Source organism: Bos grunniens, chromosome 12 (genome assembly GCF_055505025.1).
Source record: "Bos grunniens cultivar Pamir isolate PY7600 chromosome 12, Bosgru_T2T1.0, whole genome shotgun sequence".
Classification (NCBI taxonomy): Eukaryota; Metazoa; Chordata; class Mammalia; order Artiodactyla; family Bovidae; genus Bos; species Bos grunniens.
The window spans coordinates 74,726,576-74,749,251 of NC_141176.1; the positions used below are offsets into that span (position 1 = coordinate 74,726,576).

The 22,676-nt window shown below is 43.5% G+C and overlaps 1 protein-coding gene across 2 annotated transcripts in view; it reads left to right on the top strand.

The window, feature by feature from the left end:
• The window catches only part of LOC147361911 (ATP-binding cassette sub-family C member 4-like), a 195,923-nt gene that overhangs the window by 50,012 nt on the left and 123,235 nt on the right, over positions 1–22,676 (top strand). For both annotated transcript variants that reach the window (XM_086330227.1, XM_086330226.1), the window contains exons 12-18: positions 6,295–6,389; positions 6,614–6,700; positions 15,794–15,890; positions 19,288–19,485; positions 20,807–20,947; positions 21,744–21,781; positions 22,454–22,548. In XM_086330227.1, the coding sequence (XP_086186353.1) occupies positions 6,295–6,389; positions 6,614–6,700; positions 15,794–15,890; positions 19,288–19,485; positions 20,807–20,947; positions 21,744–21,781; positions 22,454–22,548 (751 nt within the window). The remainder of the gene's footprint in view (positions 1–6,294; positions 6,390–6,613; positions 6,701–15,793; positions 15,891–19,287; positions 19,486–20,806; positions 20,948–21,743; positions 21,782–22,453; positions 22,549–22,676) is intronic.

Sequence of the window (22,676 nt, forward strand, 5' to 3'; positions counted from 1 at the left end):
TTCTTCCTCCTCCTACATCCCCCAAATCCTAGAGGAACAAGCACTGGAAAACAGCATTTCTTAGAATACATGTGTCAATAACAACTAGATGTATTAAACTAGGCCAAATTCAAGTAAATGTTTAAGTTCATCCAGATGAAAACATTCTTCTAATAAAACATGAAGTAATCCCATTGGCAACATCAGTTCAGGCTGATGACGTCAACTCCAAGGCCCAGGAGTCAGAAGATTCAGGGATTGAGTCTCAGTTTCTCTGTTTGCTAGGTGTGTGGTTTTGGCTGATTGTCTGAACCTTACAAGCCTGTTTCTTCATTTGTAAAATGGAGATAATAATACAGTCAGTCTTATAAGGTTGTTTCAAGAATGACATGCAATAGTGATTTTAAAGCACCTGATTGCTAGGGACATAACAAGCACTCTATAAATGTTAGAATACTTTTGAAAATAAATTAGCCTCTAATTGTAAGCTCAACCAGTTTTTGGTAAAGTCACATCCATAAAATGTGACTTGTAAGACAGAAGGTATCTTCTTGATATATGTCACTTTCATTATTTGAGCTGATAATTCATATAGGTGCTGTACATATGGTATATTACATAAATCAACAGTAAACATATTCTGTTACCATAAGCAAGAGTGTATGTAACATTGGTCTGCATGTCATCTTTAACCATTTTTTGGTTTTAATTTTTGAGTTTTAAGTTGTTTTTTTTTAAAAAAACAAGTTTTTACAAAATGTTTTTAAGGCTTTTAAAAACTTTTAGGCATTACACAGTTAAAGGCATCAAGCTGATAAATTCTAGTTTGATATTTTCCCACATAGATCACTTGACCTTACAAATCCCTCTTGGATGCCTATAAGCTTGTACCTTTATCGCATATTTACCACATTCCTGCCAGCATGAACCCTTCCAGGGCCCAAAACAGGGCTCTTGTCTAACACTCAGAAATGAATTGTCCGAGGAGATACATGTGCTGACAAAGCAAGACATTTTATCTGGAAAGGGCACCTGAGTGGAGAGCAGTAGGGTAAGGGAACCCAGGAGAACAGCCCTGCCATGTGGCTCTCAGTCTTGGGTTTTATGGTGACGGGATTAGTTTCAGGGTTGTCTTTAGCCAATCATTCTGACCCAGAGTCCTTCCTAGTGGTGCCTGCCTTGTTCAGTCAAGATGGATGCCAGTGAGAAGGATTCTGGGAGGTGGTCAGACATGTGGCATCTCCTTTTGACCTTTCCTGAACTCTTCCGGTGGGTGGTGTCTTATTAGTTCCATGTTCCTTACCAGGACCTTATGCAAATGGTTACTGTGGTGCCTGGCCAGGGTAAGTGGTTTCAGTCAGTGTGCTTCCCCTAACATGAACATTTTCTTTTCAGATTGCCTGGAAAATAATAGGATAATAAGTTAATTGATCCTTCTATGTCTAGGTATAGAGGCCTTCATGTCTTGAGTTAGTTTAGTGTTGTCTTCATTTCAAATACACTCTTTAGTCACAACCTGGGCAGCGTGATGTAAAAGAGCAAAAGGCTCTGAACTGACATGAGCTGGTTCAGAGTCCAGCTCTTCTGTTTAACAGGTAACAATCCTCATACCAGTAATGTGACCTCACTTAATCTCAGTTTCCTCATCTGTGAAATGGGGCCAGTACTTCCTGTGCAGCTTGTTGTGAGGCTTAGAGATAATCAGTAATATGATCCAGCACAGTGCTTGGTGCACAGATCTTATCCCCCAGGAGCTGAGAAAAGCTGTCTGCATGTGTATAAATGATGGAGCAAGACAAGACGGGTCCTTCACAAGAGATGTAAACACAGCCTTAGGAACCCAATAAGAAGAGAGAGAAATCCAGGATCGTTTCATGGGAGAGTGTGTTTGGGCTGAGCCTGGAAAGATGGTCAGGATATTAACAGGCCATGAGAGGAGGGGCAATTTCAAATGGAAAAAAAAAACTGTGAAAAAAGAGGGACTCAGACTCCCCCTGTTTGGGTCCAAAGTACAGCATTCTTCTACCAGGGCCTCACGTCTGGCCGTCATTAACCATTACTGCAGTCTTCTCCACGGTGTTTGTTGTTGTTCAGTTGATACTTTTGAACTGTGATGCTGGAGAAGACTCTTGAGAGTCCCTTGGACTGCCGCAAGGAGATCAAACCAGTCAATCCGAAAGGAAATCAACCCTAAATATTCATTGGAAGGACTGACACTGAAGCTAAACCCCCAATACTTTGGCTACCTGATGTGAAGAGCTGACTCATTAGAAAAGACCCTGATGGGAGAATTTGAGGGCAGGAAGAGAAGGGGGTGACAGAGGATAAGATGGTTGGATGGCATCATTGACTCAATGGACATGAGTTTGAGCAAACTCCAGGAGATAGTGAAGGAGAGGGAAGCCTGATGAGCTGTGTCTATGGGGTCGCAAAGAGCAAGATACAACTAAGCAACTGAACAACAACAACTGAACTGCAGTGTTTGAAATCTTACCCACAGAGCCGATGTGCTACTTGGCTCCTTTTCCCAGTTCATTGTAGCTGCTGCTGCTAAGTCACTTCAGTCGTGTCCGACTCTGTGCGACCCCATAGACGGCAGCCCACTAGGCTGCTCTGTCCCTGGGATTCTCCAGGCAAGAATACTGGAGTGGGTTGCCATTTCCTTCTCCAATGCATGAAAGTGAAAAGTGAAAGTGAAGTCGCTCAGTTGTGCCCGACTGTTAGCAACCCCATGGACAGCAGCCTACCAGGCTCCTCCGTCCATGGGATTTTCCAGGCAAGATTACTGGAGTGGGTTGCCATTACCTTCTCCGATTCATTGTAGAGAAGAAGCCAATTCTGACTCCATGTTTAAACTATTTCGTTGACTTGTTTTTTTGTTGCTTTTGTTATTATAATCATACCGAATGTCCTACCTGAGAATCCTGCTCCTCTGCCTGTTAAACTAAAGTGCCCTTGTTCAGAATCCTGACCACCTATAGATAGCAGGAAGGAAGAAATTAATACATCCCCTGCCTGAGTCTTGCCATTCTAGGAGATTTACAAGATTAATGGCCTTTTTACTTAGCTTCCACACCTCCCCATCTCTGATCTATAAAAGAATCTGGCATCTAGACCCCGATAAGATGGTCATTTTGAGGCGCTAGCTTGGCATCTCCTCAGTCAGTGGGCTCCCCAAATAAATTCTCTTCTTTCTGGCCTCAACCCCTCGTCTCTCTGGCCAGTGTGGCGAGCAGAGCAAGCTTGGATTCAGTAACAAATTGAGACCCCAGATATGCTGTGTCATGGGACTTCTTAGCACTATTTGAGTCTGGATGTTGGTCAGAACCCAATTTGATGATGTATCCTCTGCTGTTTCTATTTCTCTTTTCTTTTAATAATAGTATATTGTAAGTAAGCTAGATAATTCTATAATAAATATTGGTATTATTTATTTGTATATAACGAATGGCTTATTTTATTAGCAAATCCTTTGAACCTGACATGAAAGTGAAAGCTTTCTACAAAACAGTGTTTCTACTGTAAGTCTCCACCATTGCTGAAGGGCCTTGGGTGAGCTTCTGGATGATGGCATCAAACCAGTGTCACCGTTTCCTAGTCTGCCTCTCATTTGTGTATCTATTCTTCAGTGAAAATTGGTGAAATTTAACTTAGAGGAAAAATAACATGAATAAAAACACCTTCCTGTCAGTGGGAGGAATTGTAATATATGCTCAAGTCAGGCCTTTCCCTCTAATTTAATCAGAAAATGGTGACTGGGAAATTAGCCTGCCTTGGATTTTACTTCAAATCCTCTGAAATGCTTTGCCCATCTGGGGCTCATGTATAAATAATTTCAGAGTCACTACACTTGAAGTCCTACCACCAGAGTTGAAGAGAGCCTGTTTCTATCCCCTCATGTACTAATTAAAAGAGTGGATTTATGTGCCTTTTCTAGAGCATGGTTAAGATTTTTGTGTTATGTTACTATTTTGAGAAAGAAACACAAACAATGTAAAATCAAAGCATAAAAGCTAAGTGGAACAGTTTGCAAGGACTGTCATCAGTGAAATGGAGGCCAAGTAACTCAGGGGTGTGTGTGGGTGTGTGTGTGTGTGTGTATGTATAAGGCTTAGAACCTATCTTAAAATGGTTTGTTGTTGTTCATGAAAACCAAAGCAAGAGATGGTATTAATTTCTGAGCTCCAGAAGGAGGAAGTGACACAATGATGAATTTTCACAACAGAGCAATTGCTGCCCTTCATTGGATGCACCCAAGTTAAGCTCTGAGTGAGCAGGAAACCTGTGTGTGTCTTTATGTCTGGTGGCTGTCAGGGAGGGTTATGATGGAGACAGTCTCTGTCTTTTCCCTGTGGTCGTGTGCCTTGCATATTGTGATCCACACTATGCATGGGATCCCACTGTTGGTTTGAAGAGAAAATAGACATCAGTCACCAAGAGCAAGTTATAATCAATTCATGTCCTTTTTCCATTTATGGAGGGTGTTCATACACTTCCTTAGATTCTCACAGCTTGAGTTTAGTGATTCTGGTTTCTGCAGCACATTATGTAGAAGAGGAAAATGAGACTTAGGGAGATCAGAGGACTTGTTTATCATGGAGTCCCCAGTGTGCTACTTTTCTTTCTCTGCAAATTTCTAAAGTAGAGACAGAAGTGAGGGTGTCATCTGCAGAAAGGTACTGCTGTGTATCTTAGGTTGATGCCTGAGGGGTTTAATAGATAATTTGAAGTAAAGATTCCCCATGTAATAACTGTGTAACTTAAACCTGATTGTTACCTGGTCATTTTGGGGATTTTCTTGTCATTTAAAAAATTTTTTCCCAGATACTCTGGGAAAATAGACTGATTTGTCTACTTCTTAAATAGTACTCAAATATAACTTATGATAGATTCCTAGATCATCAAGCCAAAACTTCATATCCTTCTTAACTTTGAGTATTTCCTGCTTCCACCGGCAAGGATCTACTTAGTGCAACTGATCTGCTCGGTGTCCCTCAGCACGTTGTTTCTTTCCTTTTGGTTTTCCTGCCCAGCCTGCTCTTTCTGTTCCCATTTCTTGTACAGATGTCATCTGTCACACTATGACTTGCCTTAAGTATCACTGTGAAGACTCGGGTCAGGTTTCATCCCTTCTCTGAAAATCAGAAGTGGAGACCAAGATCAGCAAAACTGGCAATTTAAGATAAAACAAGTCCTGTGCTTTCACCAGCCTGGACCACCAGCTCTCACACCTGTGTCTCTAGCACAGACCTTCACACTTGCATGTCCAGCTGCACAGTGATATCACTGAGAGGTCATTTCTGCTTGTTCACAAGAGAAGTCTTCTAAATCTGCCTCCACCATCTTCTGCAACTCAATAAATGGTGACCCTGTCCTTCCCCTTTCTCACTCCAAACATCACAGTCCTCTTCTCTTACAATCCACACCTGTCCTGTCAGCAGGTTTTACAGACTCCATCTTCCAAGTATGTCTGGAGTGTGACCCTGTCTCTCCATTTCCACTGTTCCCTAAATTATTCTAGTAGCCTCCTCACTTGTATCTGCCCTCATCATCCCCTGCCCCGCCAAAAAAAAATCTTACTGTCTGTTTATTACAAAGCACAGAAGTGATTCCTTAGAAACCTCAGACCAGACCAGATCCCTCCTCCCTTCCCCTCCCCCCTTTACTGGCAGTGACACCAGTCTCCTGCTCTGTCTCTGCCATCACTCCCCTCATTCTTACTCTGCTCTCCTGGCCTCCTTGTCCTGAACCCCTTGGGCATCTCCCCGTGGCCCCTGCACTTGCCCCTCCCTCTGCGAGGAGCAGCCTCTCCAGGTCTGCCTGAGCCCCTGCCTCTCCCTCTGAGATCTGCTTACAGCCCTCTGAGCAGAGCCCTCACACCCCAGTGTGGACTCACTTCCCTCCTTCACTCTCCATCCCCCTGAGCAGCTTCCTTTTCCTTCTCATCCTCAGTACTTGCACTCAGGTTTATTTTCCATATTGTCCATCTCCCACCGTGGAGAGGAATTCTAGTGTTCTGTTTCCTCATGGCTGAATTCAATGTTCTCAGAATAAAGGCTCATGTATAGTCAATCCTCAATATATACCTATTGAAATGGTTAAATGCATAAATGCTTTGAAAAAATATAGAATGAAAACAAATGAAAAGCCCTGAGAGGTTTTTTAATTTTCCTTGTTACAGTTTAGTCACTATGAAATAAGCCCATTGCTGTTGATTAAACACTTGTATGAAGAACTGATGCTAAAAGGTTAGGATGGCAGGAGGAGAACATATTTTAAATCTTTTTATTTTTTCCTTTTTCTATCTCCATACAGGATTTGCAGAATTTGAAGGAAAAAGATCTAACTGTGATAGGAGATGGAGGAACCCCGCTGAGTGAAGGACAAAAAGCCCGGGTCAGCCTCGCCAGGTAAATGGGATTTCAGTTGCCATCCTGCCCCTCCTTCTCCACAGCTCCTAGTGGATGTGAGCACACAGACCCCGCTCACAAGGTGGGCCTGTGTGAAGCAGGGTCTTGGCCCTTTCCCTGGGCTTGTGGAAGGAACCTGGAGTTGTTGGACACCATCGTGATTCAAGAGATGAGACCCAGGCAGTGTGAAGTGTCCTCTCCTGACGTCTCTCTATGTTTTCTAGAGCCGTGTATCAGGACGCAGACATCTACCTCCTGGACGATCCACTCAGCGCAGTGGACGCAAGAGTCAGCAGGCACTTGTTTGAACAGTGAGTTTGCTCCTGTTTTCTATCATCTCTGCTTTCCGGGAACCCTGTAGAGATCAGGGAAGAGAGCTCAGGAAAGCCTTTGTGCTCCAGGAGACTCAGCTCACTCTGTCCTGGTGTCCCTCCTTTCCCTCCGCAGAAGATCTATGATAGAGAAATTTTGCATCATGATGAGGTCAGGACAGGAAAATACAGCAGTTGCTTCCAGTGTGTGTAGGACAGTGGGGGTCCATGCTTTAGGGAGTGAAGGATACATGGAAAATTCCTCCATTACTTGCACTTGATGGATCCAGACATTGTGGATGGATCCAGACTCCAGGGATAAGAAGGATGATGTAAAGTTTTTAAATCAGAGAGTAAGACTTGGTAACCTGGTAATTGGCTGCCAATTCTTTTCCTTTGTCATTTGCTGAAGGCACATTAGAAGTGAATTTTTCAGTACAGACATAGGGCTTCCGTGGAAAGATCCTGTTGGTTTATGCTTATTATTCTGTTGGTTTAGAAATACTTAGTAAAGTATTTACAGATGATTTAGAATTTACAGATTATTTATTCCACATCTGAGTATGGCTCAATTATTTAACATTTCTTCATGGATGCTTACTAAAATTAATACTTAGACCCACATGTAGGGTTAACTTGAATTTGAAACTCAGTATCTAGAATCTTTCTGAAGTCCTGACTCTTACTTTGTGTTTCTGGAATTTGTTGTCAGTGGCTCTTTCTTGGCCACAGAACTCCTGGAGAACAGTTCTGTTGCTTCTCTGTCCTAACACACGCTGACTGAGGCCTCTGGTGGAGTCTAGACTGGCGTCTTTGAAAGTCTCATGAATTTGCTTTTGCTGAAGCAGCCTCCACATCTACCCCATGGTTAGTTCCCTTGCTGTTGTTCACCTTGTTAAAGACAATGAGCCTTCCAGCTGCATATATCAACACCCTGCTGTGTGCACTGAGATCAATACCCTTACAGATGTTCCTGCACAAAACCTCTTACTTTACAAGGAGGATGGTGAGCCAGGAGAGGGGAAGGACCCACACTGGGCAGGATAAGGGAGACTAGGACACAGCTCTCATTCCTGCCACTAAGGAACCTGTCTCTGTGTGGAGCTTGTTAAGACAGATGCCTGGGGAAAGCTCAGCAGAGTCAAGGTTTTGATACAGGATAGTAAATGCTAAGTGAAGTGTCAGCTGGAGGCTTTCACTGAAGTTGAAAAGCTCCCTGTGCCTGGGTGGGAAGTGTCCTAGGGGCCTGTAGGCTGGGCAGGTGTGTGGAAGCTAAGAAGAGGACCCAGTTCCTTTGCTGAAGGAAAAGTAGAAGCTCAGGTGTGGAGGGAGGAGAAAGCAGGTCCGTGAGGAGAACAGCAGGTATGTCCTGTCTGAAGGAGGTGGGGTGTTTGGCAGAGAGAAGCTATTTGGAAATTCTCGCTGTCAGGTTGTGTTACTTTGCTGGGGCTGTCTGTCCAGGCTGCTCTAACAGGAGACCACAGCCTGGGCAGCTTATAAAAGACAGAAATTTATATCTCAGGGTTCTGGAGGCTGGAAAAGTCCAAGGTTGAGGGTGCTGAGAGATTCAGTGTCTGGTGAGGGCACGATTCCCGTCCTTCACGTGGGGAAGGGGTGAGGGAGCCCTGTGGGTCCCCTTTATAAGGTCACTAATCTCTTTCATGTGGGCTCCACCCTCATGACCTGTCACCTCCCAATGGCTACACTTCTAATACACAGTGGGAACTAGGTTTCAATATATGAATTTTGAGGACAAAAACGTTCAGTCTATAGCAAGTTGTCACAGGTGGGGTGCTTAAAGAACAGAAATTCATTTTCTCACAGTCCTTGAGGCTGGAAGTTGGCCGTGTGGGCAGGTTTGGTTTCTGCTGAGAACGCTGTCCTTGGCTGCTGGTAGCGTCTGCCTTGCTGTGTCCTCACAAGATCTTCTGTCCATGTGCACCCCTGTCTCTGTCCTTTAAAAAAATTATTAAAATATAATTGATTTCTGTTATTGTGTTAATTTCTTTGTATGGCAAAGTTACTCAGTTATATACATACATACATTCTTTTTAATATTATTTTCTGCCGGGGTCCAGCCCCGGCTGATCCAGGGTATTCGAAGTGGGGACGGTGTCGGCGACCTATTTATTTAAATATTTTATCAAAGATATAAAGAGTAATAGGATGAGGATAGCTCAGTAGGAAAATTCAGTGGAGAAAAGAGGCTGAGTAGCTTGGTTTACACGGGAGACCAATAAAACTTCAAGACAAGAAGTTTGCACCACTTATGTAGGCCGCAGGCGTCCTTCCGTTCTCCCGAAGGAGAGGAGACACTGAGGCCTCCCCGGTCAGATCTTAGAAGCCCAGGCATAATTAGTCAGCATGGTCGGTTCCGCGCTCCAGATGGAGACTCAGCCAGAGTGAGAGAGAGAGCGACATGGGGAGACCAGTATTTCGAGAAAGTGATCCCAATTCTTTATTTTCCATGGTCTACTTTTATACACTGAGATGTTATGCAAAAGTCACACGGGGTCAGCAGTCCTGACTTTTATCAAAGACAGGTGCTTCATACAAATGTATACAGAGGTCTTAGGGGTGTTACATCATCTTCTGGCCAGGGGGGCCTGCTGACAATTTATGACCCTCTCCTTGTGACAACAGTCAGTCAACCAGGACACTTATTTCTCCAGGGGTGATTATTCTTAAAACAGACACCACCCAAATAAAGTTACATTCCTATAGGGTGACGGTGTAGTGGGTTTTAGTTAAGGAAAGAATTTACTTAGCCTAAGGTCTAATGTGATTAATATCAAAGGTTAATACTTATTTCTTCTATATACTCATTAATGTGTGTAAGGGCAGGGGATGTGGAGACTTAGCAACAAACATTGGCTCAACAAATGAAAAACCCTTCACCAATACAATTTCTAATCAGCCCATTATACTTATACTAATAGTTTTCTAACTTTTCTAAGGAACCTGTTTTTAGAAGGTTTAAAGCATCTCATGCCTCTCATGGTTGGGAGGCTGTGAGCAATCACATGTGGCCGGACAAGCCTGTCAGGCAGGCTAGAGAACCTTCAGAGGAGTTTGTAGGTTGAAACACTCCTATCACGCCCAGGAATTATTATTAACTGGAGCTCTAGGTTAACTCCTTCTCCAAAAGAGGTGGTGGGGGACAGCACCCCGTAAAGTCAGAGGTGTAGGTGAGAGCACAAAGTAGTAAAGTAGGCAGGCTCTGGTTACGGGGGTAGATGCTCAAGGATTTCCAGGGGGATTCCTGAGGCTTGATCCCGCCTTTGCGTATGTTGAGCCTCCTTCCTCATGACCTTTGCCATGGGTGGAGTACCTCACTCTGGCCCCCAACACTTTTCCATTATGGTTTATCTCAATATCAAATATAGCTCACTACACTATATGGTAGGACCTTGTTGTTTATCCATTCTACACATAATACTTCGCATTCTGCTAACCCCAAATTCTTAGTCCATCCCCCACACCCCTACTGCTCATGCAACCATAAGTCTGTTCACTATGTCTGTGAGTCTGTTTCTGTTTTGTCAATAGGTTCATTATTGCCATATTTTAGATTCTACATGTAAGTGATATCATATGATATTTGTCTTTCTCTTTCTGACTTACTTCACTTAGTATGATAACCTCCAGGTACATCCATGTTTCTGCAACGGGCATTCTTTTTCCTTTTTTTTTTATGGCTGTGTAGTATTACATTATCTCCATGTACCAACCATTCATCTGTCGGTGGACGTTACGTTGTTTCCATGTTTGGCTATTGTGAATAGTGCTGCTATGAATATAGGGATACATGTCTTTTTGGTGTATGGTTTTGTGCATATATATGCCCAGGAGTGGGATTACTGGAATGTAAGGTAATTCTACTTTTAGTTTTCTGAGGATCCTCCATGCTGTTTTCTACAGTACCTGAAGCAATTTTAATCCCCAGCACTAGTGTAGGAGGGCTCCCTTTTCTCCACACTCTCTCAGCCATTGTTATTTTAGTGTTGACCATTCTAACTGGTGTGAGGTGATGCCTCATTGTAGTTTTGATTTGCATTTCTCTGATAATTCACAACAGTGAGCTCCTTTACATGTGCCTATTGGCCATCTGTATGTGTCCTTTGGAAAAGTGTCTATTTAGTACTTCTGCCCATTTTTTGATCAGATTTTGTTGTTGTTCAGTTGTATGAGCTGTTTGTATATTTTATAAATTAAGCTCTTGTTGGTCACATCGTTTGCAAATATTTTTTCCCAGTCTATAGGTTGTCTTTTCATTGTGTTTATGGTTTCCTTTGGTGTGCAAAATCTTGTAAATTTGATTAGGTCCTATTTATTTATTTTTTTAATTAAAAAAAATAATTACTTGTGGCTGTACTGCGTCTTTGTTGCTGTGATGGTTTTTCTCTCTTTGTGACAAGCAGGACTACTCTCGAGTTGTGGTGTGCGGACTTCTCATTGAGATGGCTTCTCCTGTTGCAGAGCGTAGGGTCTAGGATGTGTGGGCTCAGTGGTTCCGGCTCCTAGGCTCCAGAGCTCAGGCTTAGTAGTTGTGGTGCACGGGTTTTGTTGCTCTGTGCATGTGGGGTCTTCTGGGATCAGGAATGGATCCTGTGTCTCCTGCACTGACAGGTGGATTCTTTAGCACTGAGCCACCAGGGCAGCCGCCTTTTGTATATTTTTGTTTATATTTCTATTGCCTTAGAAGACTGACCTAAGAAAACATTGGTATAATTTATGTCAGAGAATATTTTGCCTTTAGTCTCTTCTAGGAATTTTATCTTATGATTAAGTCTTTAAGCCATTTGTAGTTTATTTTATGCATGGTGAGAGGGTGTGTTCTAACTTCATTGATTTACATGCCTGTGTTTCTGTCCTTATGTCTTAGTCTCCTCTTCATCTAAGCACACCAGTCAGATCAGATTAGGTGCAGTGTCTTTAAGGGTAGTGATTACTTCTTTACAGTCCCTGTCACCAAATTCTAAGGTGCTAATAACTAACGTGACATGTGAATTTGAGAGGAACATGATTGGTGTAGAGCAGGCCTAGGATAGCAAAGTAAAAAGACTTCAGCAGAGTCAGTAGGTATGTGAGGAGCTCTGAGCTCTGGACACAAGGAACTGGGATTCCACATCCACTAACGGGATTGTTAGACTTTGGCAGAAACTGCCCAAATGTAAGATGTGCTTAGGGTTGGGGTGATGAAAGAGTTGTGATGGTGGCTGCAGAACAATGTGAATGTACTTTATGCCAATATATGGCTATATGATTAAAATGGTAAATTTCATGTTCGGTATATTGTAACACACATACACACAAACCTGCATAGTAGCACTGAATCTTTGAGAACATGAGAGAACAGGGCGGATGACACGTGGCATGGTCTCCAGCTCTGATCTGATCCCCACTTTCCAACCCTCTCCTGTTCATGACTTGATGAGTTTTCCCTTAGAGAAGTGCCTGTGTCTTGTCATGAGTTCAGTGACAGGAGCTAGTGCTGTGACAGGGATTCCCCACCCCCAACCTCCTGGAGTCATGAGTATCTCAGCCTCCTTGTTCCAAGTACCCCACCCTGAACTCACAAATGTGTGTTACCCCATCTTGTGTGCATCTGCACATGTTCTCCATCAATGTAGGAACAGATTCTACTGGTCATGGCATCCATGTCACAGGGAGAGGAGAGCAAGGCATTTTGGTGCCACATACAGTGTGCTGATCACAGAAGTTCTGTTGAATTCTTTTTCAAACACAGGAGATATTTATAAAATCCTCTCAAATATTTTGTGTGTACCACTTTGGATATACACTTGATAGAAGGAAGCTTAAGACTATTGTTCGTAATCAGAACCACACATTCTCTAGGGAAACTTAAAGCAGAGATTGTGAAAGCAATTTAGGAAACCACTCAGCAGCAACTGGAGTGTGTTCTCAAGTTAGAGAAGCAGATGGAACAATATGCTGTGAGAGATGGTGGTCGTGTGGAAGCTGGGTCATGGGGAGGGTTTTGTATTAAAAGTGAATGAGTCACACTTGTACTTGCTGTTAACAGTTTCCTTCAGTCATGAATTTATATCCAAGGTCATTGAGGTTCATGACTTTTACAGCTTTATGCTGTGAACACAGTGGATTCTATCAGCTACAGAAGGTGAGGGCTTTACATGAACTGATGCAGTCTTACCTGTGTCCAGCCATGGATCCCATCCTGGTTTAGCCCCACATCACCAGAACCCTGCCTCCTGCATCATCAGCTCTTGGGGTCTGTCCTGATCAGACTCCCACGCTCCTTTCTACACAGTTCACCATCCTGTCTACACAGCTCACCCTCTTGCTCCAGTCCTTCACGGACACACCCCCCATCCCGCCCCCCACCCCATTCAGAAAGCAGCTCCAGGTCCTCAAACAGGCTTCTTTGCCATCTTCCCCCATCAGCCTTTCCAGCTCGCCCCCACATCCACTCGGTATCCAGATATGCTGGCTCTGTGGGGGTCCTTTATCACCCCTCTCTGTACACACTAGTCCCTCTGTCCAGAGCCAAGGAGCAGTGCCCCAGGACACAAAAGGAAGGTGGAAGATGGAATCTGCTGTTCCTTCCTGCTCCTCCAGGGGGCGCCCGTGCCCTCTGTCTCCCTTCAGCCCTCAGTGGGTGCGCTTGATCATTTATGAGTCCCCCTGCCACCAATTGGAGAAGGCAATGGCACCCCACTCCAGTACTCTTGCCTGGAAAATCCCATGGACAGAGGAGCCTGGAAGGCTGCAGTCCATGGGGTCAGACACAACTGAGCGACTTCACTTTCACTTTTCACTTTCATGCATTGGAGAAGGAAATGGCAACCCACTCCAGTGTTCTTGCCTGGAGAATCCCAGGGACGGGGGAGCCTGGTGGGCTGCCGTCTATGGGGTCGCACAGAGTCGGACACGACTGAAGCAACTTAGCAGCAGCAGCTGCCACCCATAAACTATGAATGCAGGAAGGTGCCTCAGCCCAGCATCTTCTGTCCCAGGAACCCTGCACCTGCTGTGCCTTCTTCCAGGATGTTCCCCTAGATAGTCTCAGGGCTCCCGAGTCTCCACATCTAAGACAGCAACCCCCCCTTGTTTTTCCCTCAGAGCACAGGTCACAGCCCAGTAGCACATTTTCTATACTTCTTCAATGTATCCTCTACACAGTGCAGAGTATTGTCTTCTATCTTGACCTGTGGATGGATCCTCAGCATTTAGGACAATGCCTGGCTCCTCAACAAACTGCTGATTGAATGAATGGAAGTGGGCACTCTGTCTGTCTTATTTGTATTGCCTCCACCATGGGATGTGTCCCCTTTTACTACAGCCCTTATATAGTATTATATGTGGGATCATAGAATTAACACAGCCTTTATATAGGAATAACTGTTATACAACTGGTTGCTGACTCAATCATTTCTATGGCATGACTTGGAAATCTTTAAAAACTTGGAAAAGAGTGTATTTTTCTAGTGACTTCGATGAAAGAATTATTTAGGAAAAGTTCCCAGCCATCGACTGATCACTTCATTGTAATTATTTGTATTACCTTATCCGTGATGGAATGTTAGGAAGAAAACATCTTAAAACTTTTGGGTTGATTCATCTTGGATGTAACACCCCATCAGATTTGATTAACATCCACCTTTAGGGACTATTGGCAGGCAATTATGAATTAAGGTGAAAAAATTCTGTTTAAAAGCTTTAGTTCTAAGTTGAAAAGGTGTTAACCGAGAAACTTAGGTTGAACGTTGAGCTAGCACATGTCAAAAGGTGAGAATGAATCCTTTTGGACTTAAAGAAACAATGGTGTATGTTTCTACATCCTGGGGTCTTGCTTCTGATCACAGACCCAGTGTCCAAAGTGTCCCCTTAGGACTTTTCTATCCTGAGTACAAAGCACATGACTGTTTGTGGTTATGGTGGAGTGGAGAAGGGGCCTGACCTTTACTGAGTGGATTGTTGGTTTGATTTGTCAGAATGTGTGGATGAGTTGTCATTGACCTTGTTTTGAGATGAAGAAACTGAGGTTGGGTTGCTCGTCTGACGTCAGTTTTGTGAGAGGGACTGAGATGCAGTCTGCTGGCTCCAGACTCTCCATCTGACTCACTCACAGGCTGAGCTGTGGCCCAGGTTCCTGAGATTTGCTCTGCGAGGGGCTGGGGCACCCAGAATACCTGCCTGGAGCCCTGCCTGTGGTCACTGGGGTCCCAGACTCACACATTTGCTTCCCTGGAGGGGTTGTCGACCCTGTGGGATGAGACTACAGCTGAGTCCCTAGAGCTTTACATTTGAAAAGCAGGAGTAGTTTTTTTTTTTTTTTTTTACTGTGGAAAAAATCTAAGGTTAAATACTGAGGTTGTCTTGACTAAGAGAACTGATGGGTCCTCTGAGCCACTGGATGATTTCCACTGTGATTTGGGCCATTTGGATTCTGTTCTTTTACTTTCATGTTTGGAAGGTGTTCGGTCCTAATGAAAGAAGACTTGTTTCCTGGATGGAACTGGGAATGTTGTAGAGAGTGATGGAGGCCACGCTGACATTTATTTTATATCTAACATTCTTTGGGAACAAGCGTCTAGCAAATGCACTCTGGCAAAGATTACCAAGAATCTATTAATTTTTTGTTGTAAATATTTGCATCATTAATTATAAATAATCACCTAGAAAGCTAAGAATGTACACATTTTTAAATGACATGAATCCCTCTTCTCCCATTCCCAAATAGCGATAAAATAGTATTTTAGTTTATTCAAGTTTTGAAATCTCAGTATTACTCAGTTGTTTTCCTTTATGAAACATGTAAATAATTGTTAAGCTGAGTTTTAGAGGAAAAGACTTATCTGTTGGTGCCTCCTTCACTGGGCTGATTTTAAGACTTTTTTGTAGCAGTAGAGTCAAATTTGTTGCTGATAAATTTAAGAACCTAGTTGGATTAATTGACTTATGTTTATTTAATTTTTATTATTGATTCGGCATTTAAACTAACGATCTTTGGTTGCTATGTGGTCTTTGTCTCACTGTTTTCAAAATATGTTTTCAGTTTGAGGTACTCCATTAATGTGCTTTTGCTTTCTGTACCTTTTACATTTGTAGGTGTATTCGCCAGGCCTTGAAGGAGAAGATCACAATTTTAGTCACTCATCAGTTGCAATACCTAAAAGATGCAAGTCAGATTCTGATATTGAAAGATGTAAGTAATTTCTAGAAGTCTGTGGAATTGCTAGCCCTCAGATGTGTTGGGGGAAGGCAATAGCAACCCAGTTCAGTAACTCTTGCCTAGAAAATCCCATGGATGGAGGAGCCTGGTAGGCTGCAGTCCGTGGGGTCGCAAAGAGTTGGACATGACTGAGCAACTTCACTTTCACTTTTCACTTTCATACATTGACGAAGGAAATGGCAGCCCACTCTAGTGTTCTTGCCTGGAGAATCCCAGGGACGGTGTAGCCTGGTGGGCTGCCCTCTATGGTGTTGCACAGAGTCAGACACGGTTGAAGCACCTTAGCAGCAGCAGCAGGTGTGTGGAAGGACAGACCTCCTTTCTGGTCATTTTCATTGGATTCATGGTAAACACCCTCTTCTCCCTCAGTTTTGCATCCCCTTCTTCTCAGAGCTGGTGTTCACACCTTGGAGGATGAACCTAAAGCTCTGTAGAAATGTAACTATTACACTCTAAGCCATATAAACCCTAAAGTGTATAAGAGTGCAACCACAGGATTATTGAATCATCACTGCTCTAATGAAGTTTGTTAAGGATAATGATGCAATTTTATTTAGAACTTTTTATTTTTCTCTTCCATGACTTAAGTCAAAGTATATTACTTACAAATTAGAGATTCTAAGATTTGTTGGTATCCAAGTGATTGTCATACCTAGATTGCCTAAAGATCATATTCCATTAACATCAGAAGTGAGGTTGGGTATCTGAGCACCTGGATCAGAGACGCCCACTCTGCTGGTGTCTCCAATTGCTGGTCTCACTGCCCAGGTCTCTTGTGTGTGCAGCAGGAGGACAAGGCCCTGCCTTCATGGGGCTCCTGTTATGGGGAGGATGTGACAAAGAGGGTGACTTCCTAGCTGTCTCCTTGAGGAGCTGGTGCCTCCTGGGGTCTGAGTGACATCAAGGTGGGGACCACACAGTCACCTGGGGGAGGGAATCTGAGGCAGGGGGTCCTAAGGAAGGAGCTGACCTGGCACGTTGGAGGAACTACAGGAAGACCAGCATGTCTGAAGAGAGTGAGCAGAGGATGTGGAGGAGCTGGTCTCCGAGCAATGGCCAGGGGACCGAAAGTGGCATGGAAGTCTTGGATGGTCCAGAGCAGAAGAGGGATGTGGTCTGATATCAAATTTGAGAGATTTCTCTGATGGTCACTGGAGGGGTGACAGCAGAAGCAATTCCAGGTCTTAGTAAAGCTGAGAAGACAGAAGTGTGGGCTCAGGCTAAAGTATCAGCTTCTAGAGCTGCTGTAACCAAGTACTGCAAACTGGGTGACTTAAAACAGCAGAAGATTATCGTCTCCCTGCTCTGGAGGCTACAGGTCCCAAATCCAGGTGCTGACAAGGCTGTGCTCTCCCTGAAGGCTCCAGAGAAGAATCTTTCCTTCCAGCCTCTGGTGTTTGCTGGCCTTCCTTGGTGTTCCTTGGCTTCCAACTGCAGCACTGTGGTTTCTGCCTCTGATGCCACTTGGCCATTGTCCCCGTGTCTGAGTCCCTTCTCATAGCAGAGGGGAGATGGCTGCCCCCTTGTCCCCTTGGGATTGTCAATGCTTGGCTGCTGAGTGAAATTCTGTCTTTGTATTTCTAGTCATTTCATTGTGCATATTACAGATAAAGTAGTGAGTGGTGATTTCATTAAAGAGGTATGTGAATTTTGCCTCCCAAGTGGAACAAGACACAATATATCCTGCATAATTTTCTAGTTCTGCAGTATCAGACAGTACCCAGATGCTTCACTGGGTTTCTTCCAGTGGCTCACCTCAGGACATAGGGTGAGAGGGGTCCTAGCTAGGGTCCTGGGCCATCTTCTTCCACCTAACCTGCATTAACCTGAGTTGCTCTCATTTGATGAGTTTTGCATCCTGAGAATTTTTTCCCTAATGTTTTGTTTGCCACTGAATGATCACCTGCATCTCGTTTCAGGGTCAGAAGTAGTGAAACATCTGCACATTATTTTGACTTTGTAAGGGAGGGAAACTGCAAGGATGTGTCACACGTGTTCAAAGAACATGATTAGATTGGCTGTAGTTTAAGCAGCTGCCTGATTGGGGAAGCCTGGTTGGTTGCTTGTGGTCAGTTGGTGCGAAGTTTTCTCTTGGATCTGTGTGCACTGATTGTGGCTTAGGTTTTGGTTTGCGGGCACAGACTGTCAAGGCATTAGAGCCATCCCAGCCTCATGGCCTCTTTGTTTAATGATTTTAACAGATGGAATATTGAATTTTCATTTGGGAACTTCCTTGATCCTTCTGTCTCTCTAATGCACTCTAAGTCCTCCAGACAGTTGTAAAGACTATGAATATGCAGTTTATGGGTTCTCTGTTCAAGTTTGGTTCCTACATGTCATGTCCCAGCTGGGCACATGATACTGTGACAGTGACGGTGGCCAGTGAAATTTGATGAGCAACTCTTACCTATGCAGATGTGCTTGTGCCCACCTCTGTGTCAATAACTTTCTTTTCTGGAATACTCTGCCCAGCGTTTTTGTTTTGTTTTGTTTTTAATTTTGCTTGTCATGTGAGGTTTCTCTGAGTTCTCTTGTTGTCTCTAGAGACTGTGCTGATCCTCCCAGCAACTTCTGTACTTCTTGCTTCCCTAAATGCCCAAGGTAGTTATGTGAATGGCCTCCATTTTTAACCTACAAGCACACATTTCTTTCGAATAACCCAATACTTAACACAGGGTTTGGCAGAGAACAGAATTCTTAGTTCTGTTTGAGTTGGCTAGATTTCTCAACAAGAATTCTAGACCCAGGAATCTTTTATTTTCTTCAAAAATCATAATTTAAGACCAGATAACTTTTCTTGATTAGTATTTCAGTTGGTTTAATATTATTGAGGCTTCCCTGGTGGCTCAGATGGTAAAGAATCTGCCTGCAATGTGGGACACCCGGCTTCAATCCCTGCTGCTGCTGCTAAGTTGCTTCAGTCGTGTCTGACTCTGCGCGACCCCATAGACGGCAGCCTACTAGGCTCCGCCATCCCTGGGATTCTCCAGGCAAGAACACTGGAGTGGGTTGCCATTTCCTTCTCCAATGCATGAAAGTGAAAAGTGAAAGGGAAGTCGCTTAGTCGTGTCTGACTCTTAGCGACCCCATGGTTTGCAGCCTACCAGGCTCCTCCGTCCATGGGATTTTCCAGGCAAGAGTACTGGAGTGGGGTGCCATTGCCTTCTCCAGCTTCAATCCCTGGGTCAGGAAAATCCCTGGAGAAGGGAATGGCAACCCACTCCAGTATTATTGCCTGGAGAATCCCATGGACAGTGGAGCCTACCAGGCTACAGTCCATGGGGTTGAAACAAATCAGACACAACTGAGCAGCTAACAATATTATCAAATGTAAATTAATTCCTCTCAATTTTTTTTTTTTTAATTTTAGGATAAAACAGTGGAAAGGGGGACTTACTCTGAGTTCCTGAAATCTGGGGTAGATATCTTTTCCCCTTTTGAGAAGGGAAATAAGCAGCCTGCATCATCTCCAGTTCTAGGAACTCCTACTCTGATGTCTGAGTCTTTGGTTCAGTCTCTGCCATCTCCCAGACCCTCCTTAAAAGATGCAGCTCCAGAAGACCAAGATGTGAGTTTCTATCCTGCAGGATGCCTAAGTCTGTCTGCTCTTGGTGGCCTCATGGACCATCAGTCTGCTCTGCTCATGACATCTTTATTTGTCCCAAAGTAGATCCTAAGGTTCCCAAAGTCTTATTCCATGGAATGGATAGAAGAACATGAAAGGAGCAAGCCTGCTTGGAGTTCCCCTTTGGGTGTAGGTTAGAGAATCCTATGGGGACCAGGAGTGGGTGCACTGCTGTGAATTTCTGGGTGCTTGTGGCTCACACTGAAATAAGAACTCTTCAATTTACCATAGTTACATCCTACTTGCTCTGGTGGCCCCTGGATTCCCTTATGCATCCAGAGGCTTAATGTGAAGACACCCTTAGATGAGGCCTCCTGTGATCACATTAAATCAGCTTCTTTTCCTATATGCTGGAATGTCTGGCACTGCAGGTGACTGATGGTAGTATTTTGCCCTATTGTCAGAGGTAACATGTGCAAAGGACCTGACACATGGTAGACACTTTGGAGTTATTTTCCATCTTCACCTTTCTTACCAGTCAAGACCAAGAACCACATCTTACCCATCTTGAATCCCAGTGGCCAGCATAGTGCTGCAGACATCCTAGCCTCCTGTGACTGTATAATGCATTTTAAGTCCTCCAGACAGAAATGCAGAAGTGTACTAGATCTTCCTTAAAAACATGCACAGATATTTCTCAATATCCAAACCCAGAAGCCTGGAGAATTCTGATAAGCATTCAGATTAGTCATTTGGTGTCTAAACTTAGGAATCACTCTCTGAAATTTAATAACCAAATAGACTCAGATCAAAAGTCCCCCTGCTATCCAGATTCTCATGACTCTAACCCACTGTGTGAATTCAGTTTACTACATTTGTCTAGTACTTTGAGCCCCAACTACGTTTAAACTTTCTATCATTGAGTGATACAAGTCATCTAGAGAGATACATTAATTCCATATCATTTTACATATTATTTTAGAACAAAATTCTGCATTTGTCCTTGAATCAGGTAGGCTGTACTTGTGCTGACAGTCATGATTGACTTAAAGCAAAGTCATCCAGCAGTGCATAATCTTGTGCAAATGATGTTTCCTTATTTCTAATAGATTCCTAGTAGTGGGATAGCTGGGTAAACACCTATGTGGTTTGGCCAGATATTCCCACACCCTTCTTCATAGGAGATGGACCATCTTGTTCTCCTACCAGTGTGTTAGATATGTCTTTGTTTCCCACAGCTTTGCAGTGATGCCATTGTTGAATTCTTGAAATGTGGAGTTCATCATTTAAAATTTCATCTCTCACTGCCATTTTTCCCTTCCAGACTGAGAATATACAGGTTACACTACCTCTAGAGGACTATTTGGAAGGAAAAGTTGGTTTTAAGACCTATAAGAGTTACTTCACAGCCGGTGCTGGCTGGCCTGTCATCACCTTCCTTATTCTAGTAAACATCGCAGCTCAGGTACGTAAGGGTATTTATTTTGGTTTGTGTACTCAGATTGATAGTTACATCCTATTTATACTGTATTTATTTTATAATTATTTTTAGATATGTGTATTAAGAGATTTATTTTGCAAAACCAGCTGAGGTTGTGCATTCTAGCTGGGTGAATCTGAAATCAGGAAGACAGGTCTGCAGGCTAGAAACTCAGGCAGGAGCTGACCCTGTTGACTTGAGGCAGAATTTCTTCCTCCCCCTGGAAGCCTCAGGTATTGCTCTCCAGGCCGTTGTCTGACTAAACAAGGCTGCCACAAAAGTTATTACTCCATCTTTCAGTCTACTTGGATTTGTATTGAAATACATTAATGAAGAACTGACTCATTTGAAAAGATCCTGATGTTGGGAAAGATTGAGGGCAGGAGGAGAAGGGGACAACAGAGGATGAGATCATTAGATGGCATTACCGACTCAATGTACATGGGTTTGGGTCAACTCTGGGAGTTGGTGATGGATAAGGAGGCCTGGCATGCTTCGGTTAATGGGGTTGCAAAGAGTCAGGTATAACTGAGTGACTGAACTGACTGACATTACATGTGGGGAGCAGTGACTTCTGGGAAAAAGGGGATCTCTTTTAAATATATTAAAATGTATCATGCCCTCCCCTGACCTGTGGTCATCTGGGGTGTGGGGCTTGGTGCAGACCTGAGCCGGAAGGACCGTCTCTGTGTTCTGGAGCCTTTCTATCCCCCATGCTAGTGAGCAGGGTGTGAGGGCTCAGTAATGTCAGTGTGTGAATGATTGCTGTTTCCTGTTCCAGGTTGCCTACATCCTGCAGGACTGGTGGCTTGCATTCTGGTGAGTGATTCCTGGTCTGACCCAAAGTGATGAGAAATTGGGCCGGGTGGGGCTTGTTTAACCTCCACTTACGACCATCCAGTAATTTCCATGAAGAAAAAGTAAACTTCTTGCGGGTGGAGTGTGATCACCTCGTGGTGGTCTCTCCCCATGTTCCTCTCTTTAACAGCTTCTTCAGAGACAGTTTATGTTCTTTTTTTGTTTTCGAACTTTTTGTTTTGTATTGGAGTATAGCCAGTCAACAATGTTGTGATAGTTTCAGGTGAACAGTGAAGGTACTCAGCCATACGTATGCATGTATCCATTCTACCCCAACTCCCCCTCCTATCCAGGCTGCCACATAACATTGAGAGAGTTCCATGTGCTATGCAATAAATTCTTGTTGGTTATCTATTTTAAATATAGTGTGTGCATGGCCATCACAAACTCCCAAACTATCACTTCCCCTTCAGCAACCATAAGTTCATTTTCTAAGTCTCTCTTCACAGACAGTTTTGAGAACTGAAAATCATCATTCAGATTTTTAAAAGGGAGACACACAGAGGGTCTTGTGAGCTGGGAAAGACTTTCCAGCATGAAACATGTTTCTCAAATTGAGGTATTTTTTTTTTTACGTTTGTGTAAATTCTATGTTTATGTATAGTGTAATATTTTTTCTTCTCTGTTCCATAGGGCGAATGTACAAAGTGACCTATATTCTGGGGCATTAATAAAAGAAGATGTAGATACGATGATCATTCTGAACTGGTGCTTAAGAGTTTATTCAGGTAAAGTTGACTCATCTGCTCTATTATATCAGAGTTTAAGGTACTTACAATGAGTCTGTGAACAATGAGGGCTTCCAGAGTAATTTAGTAATGTCTTAACAGATTAACTGTCTGAGTTGCATTTACTC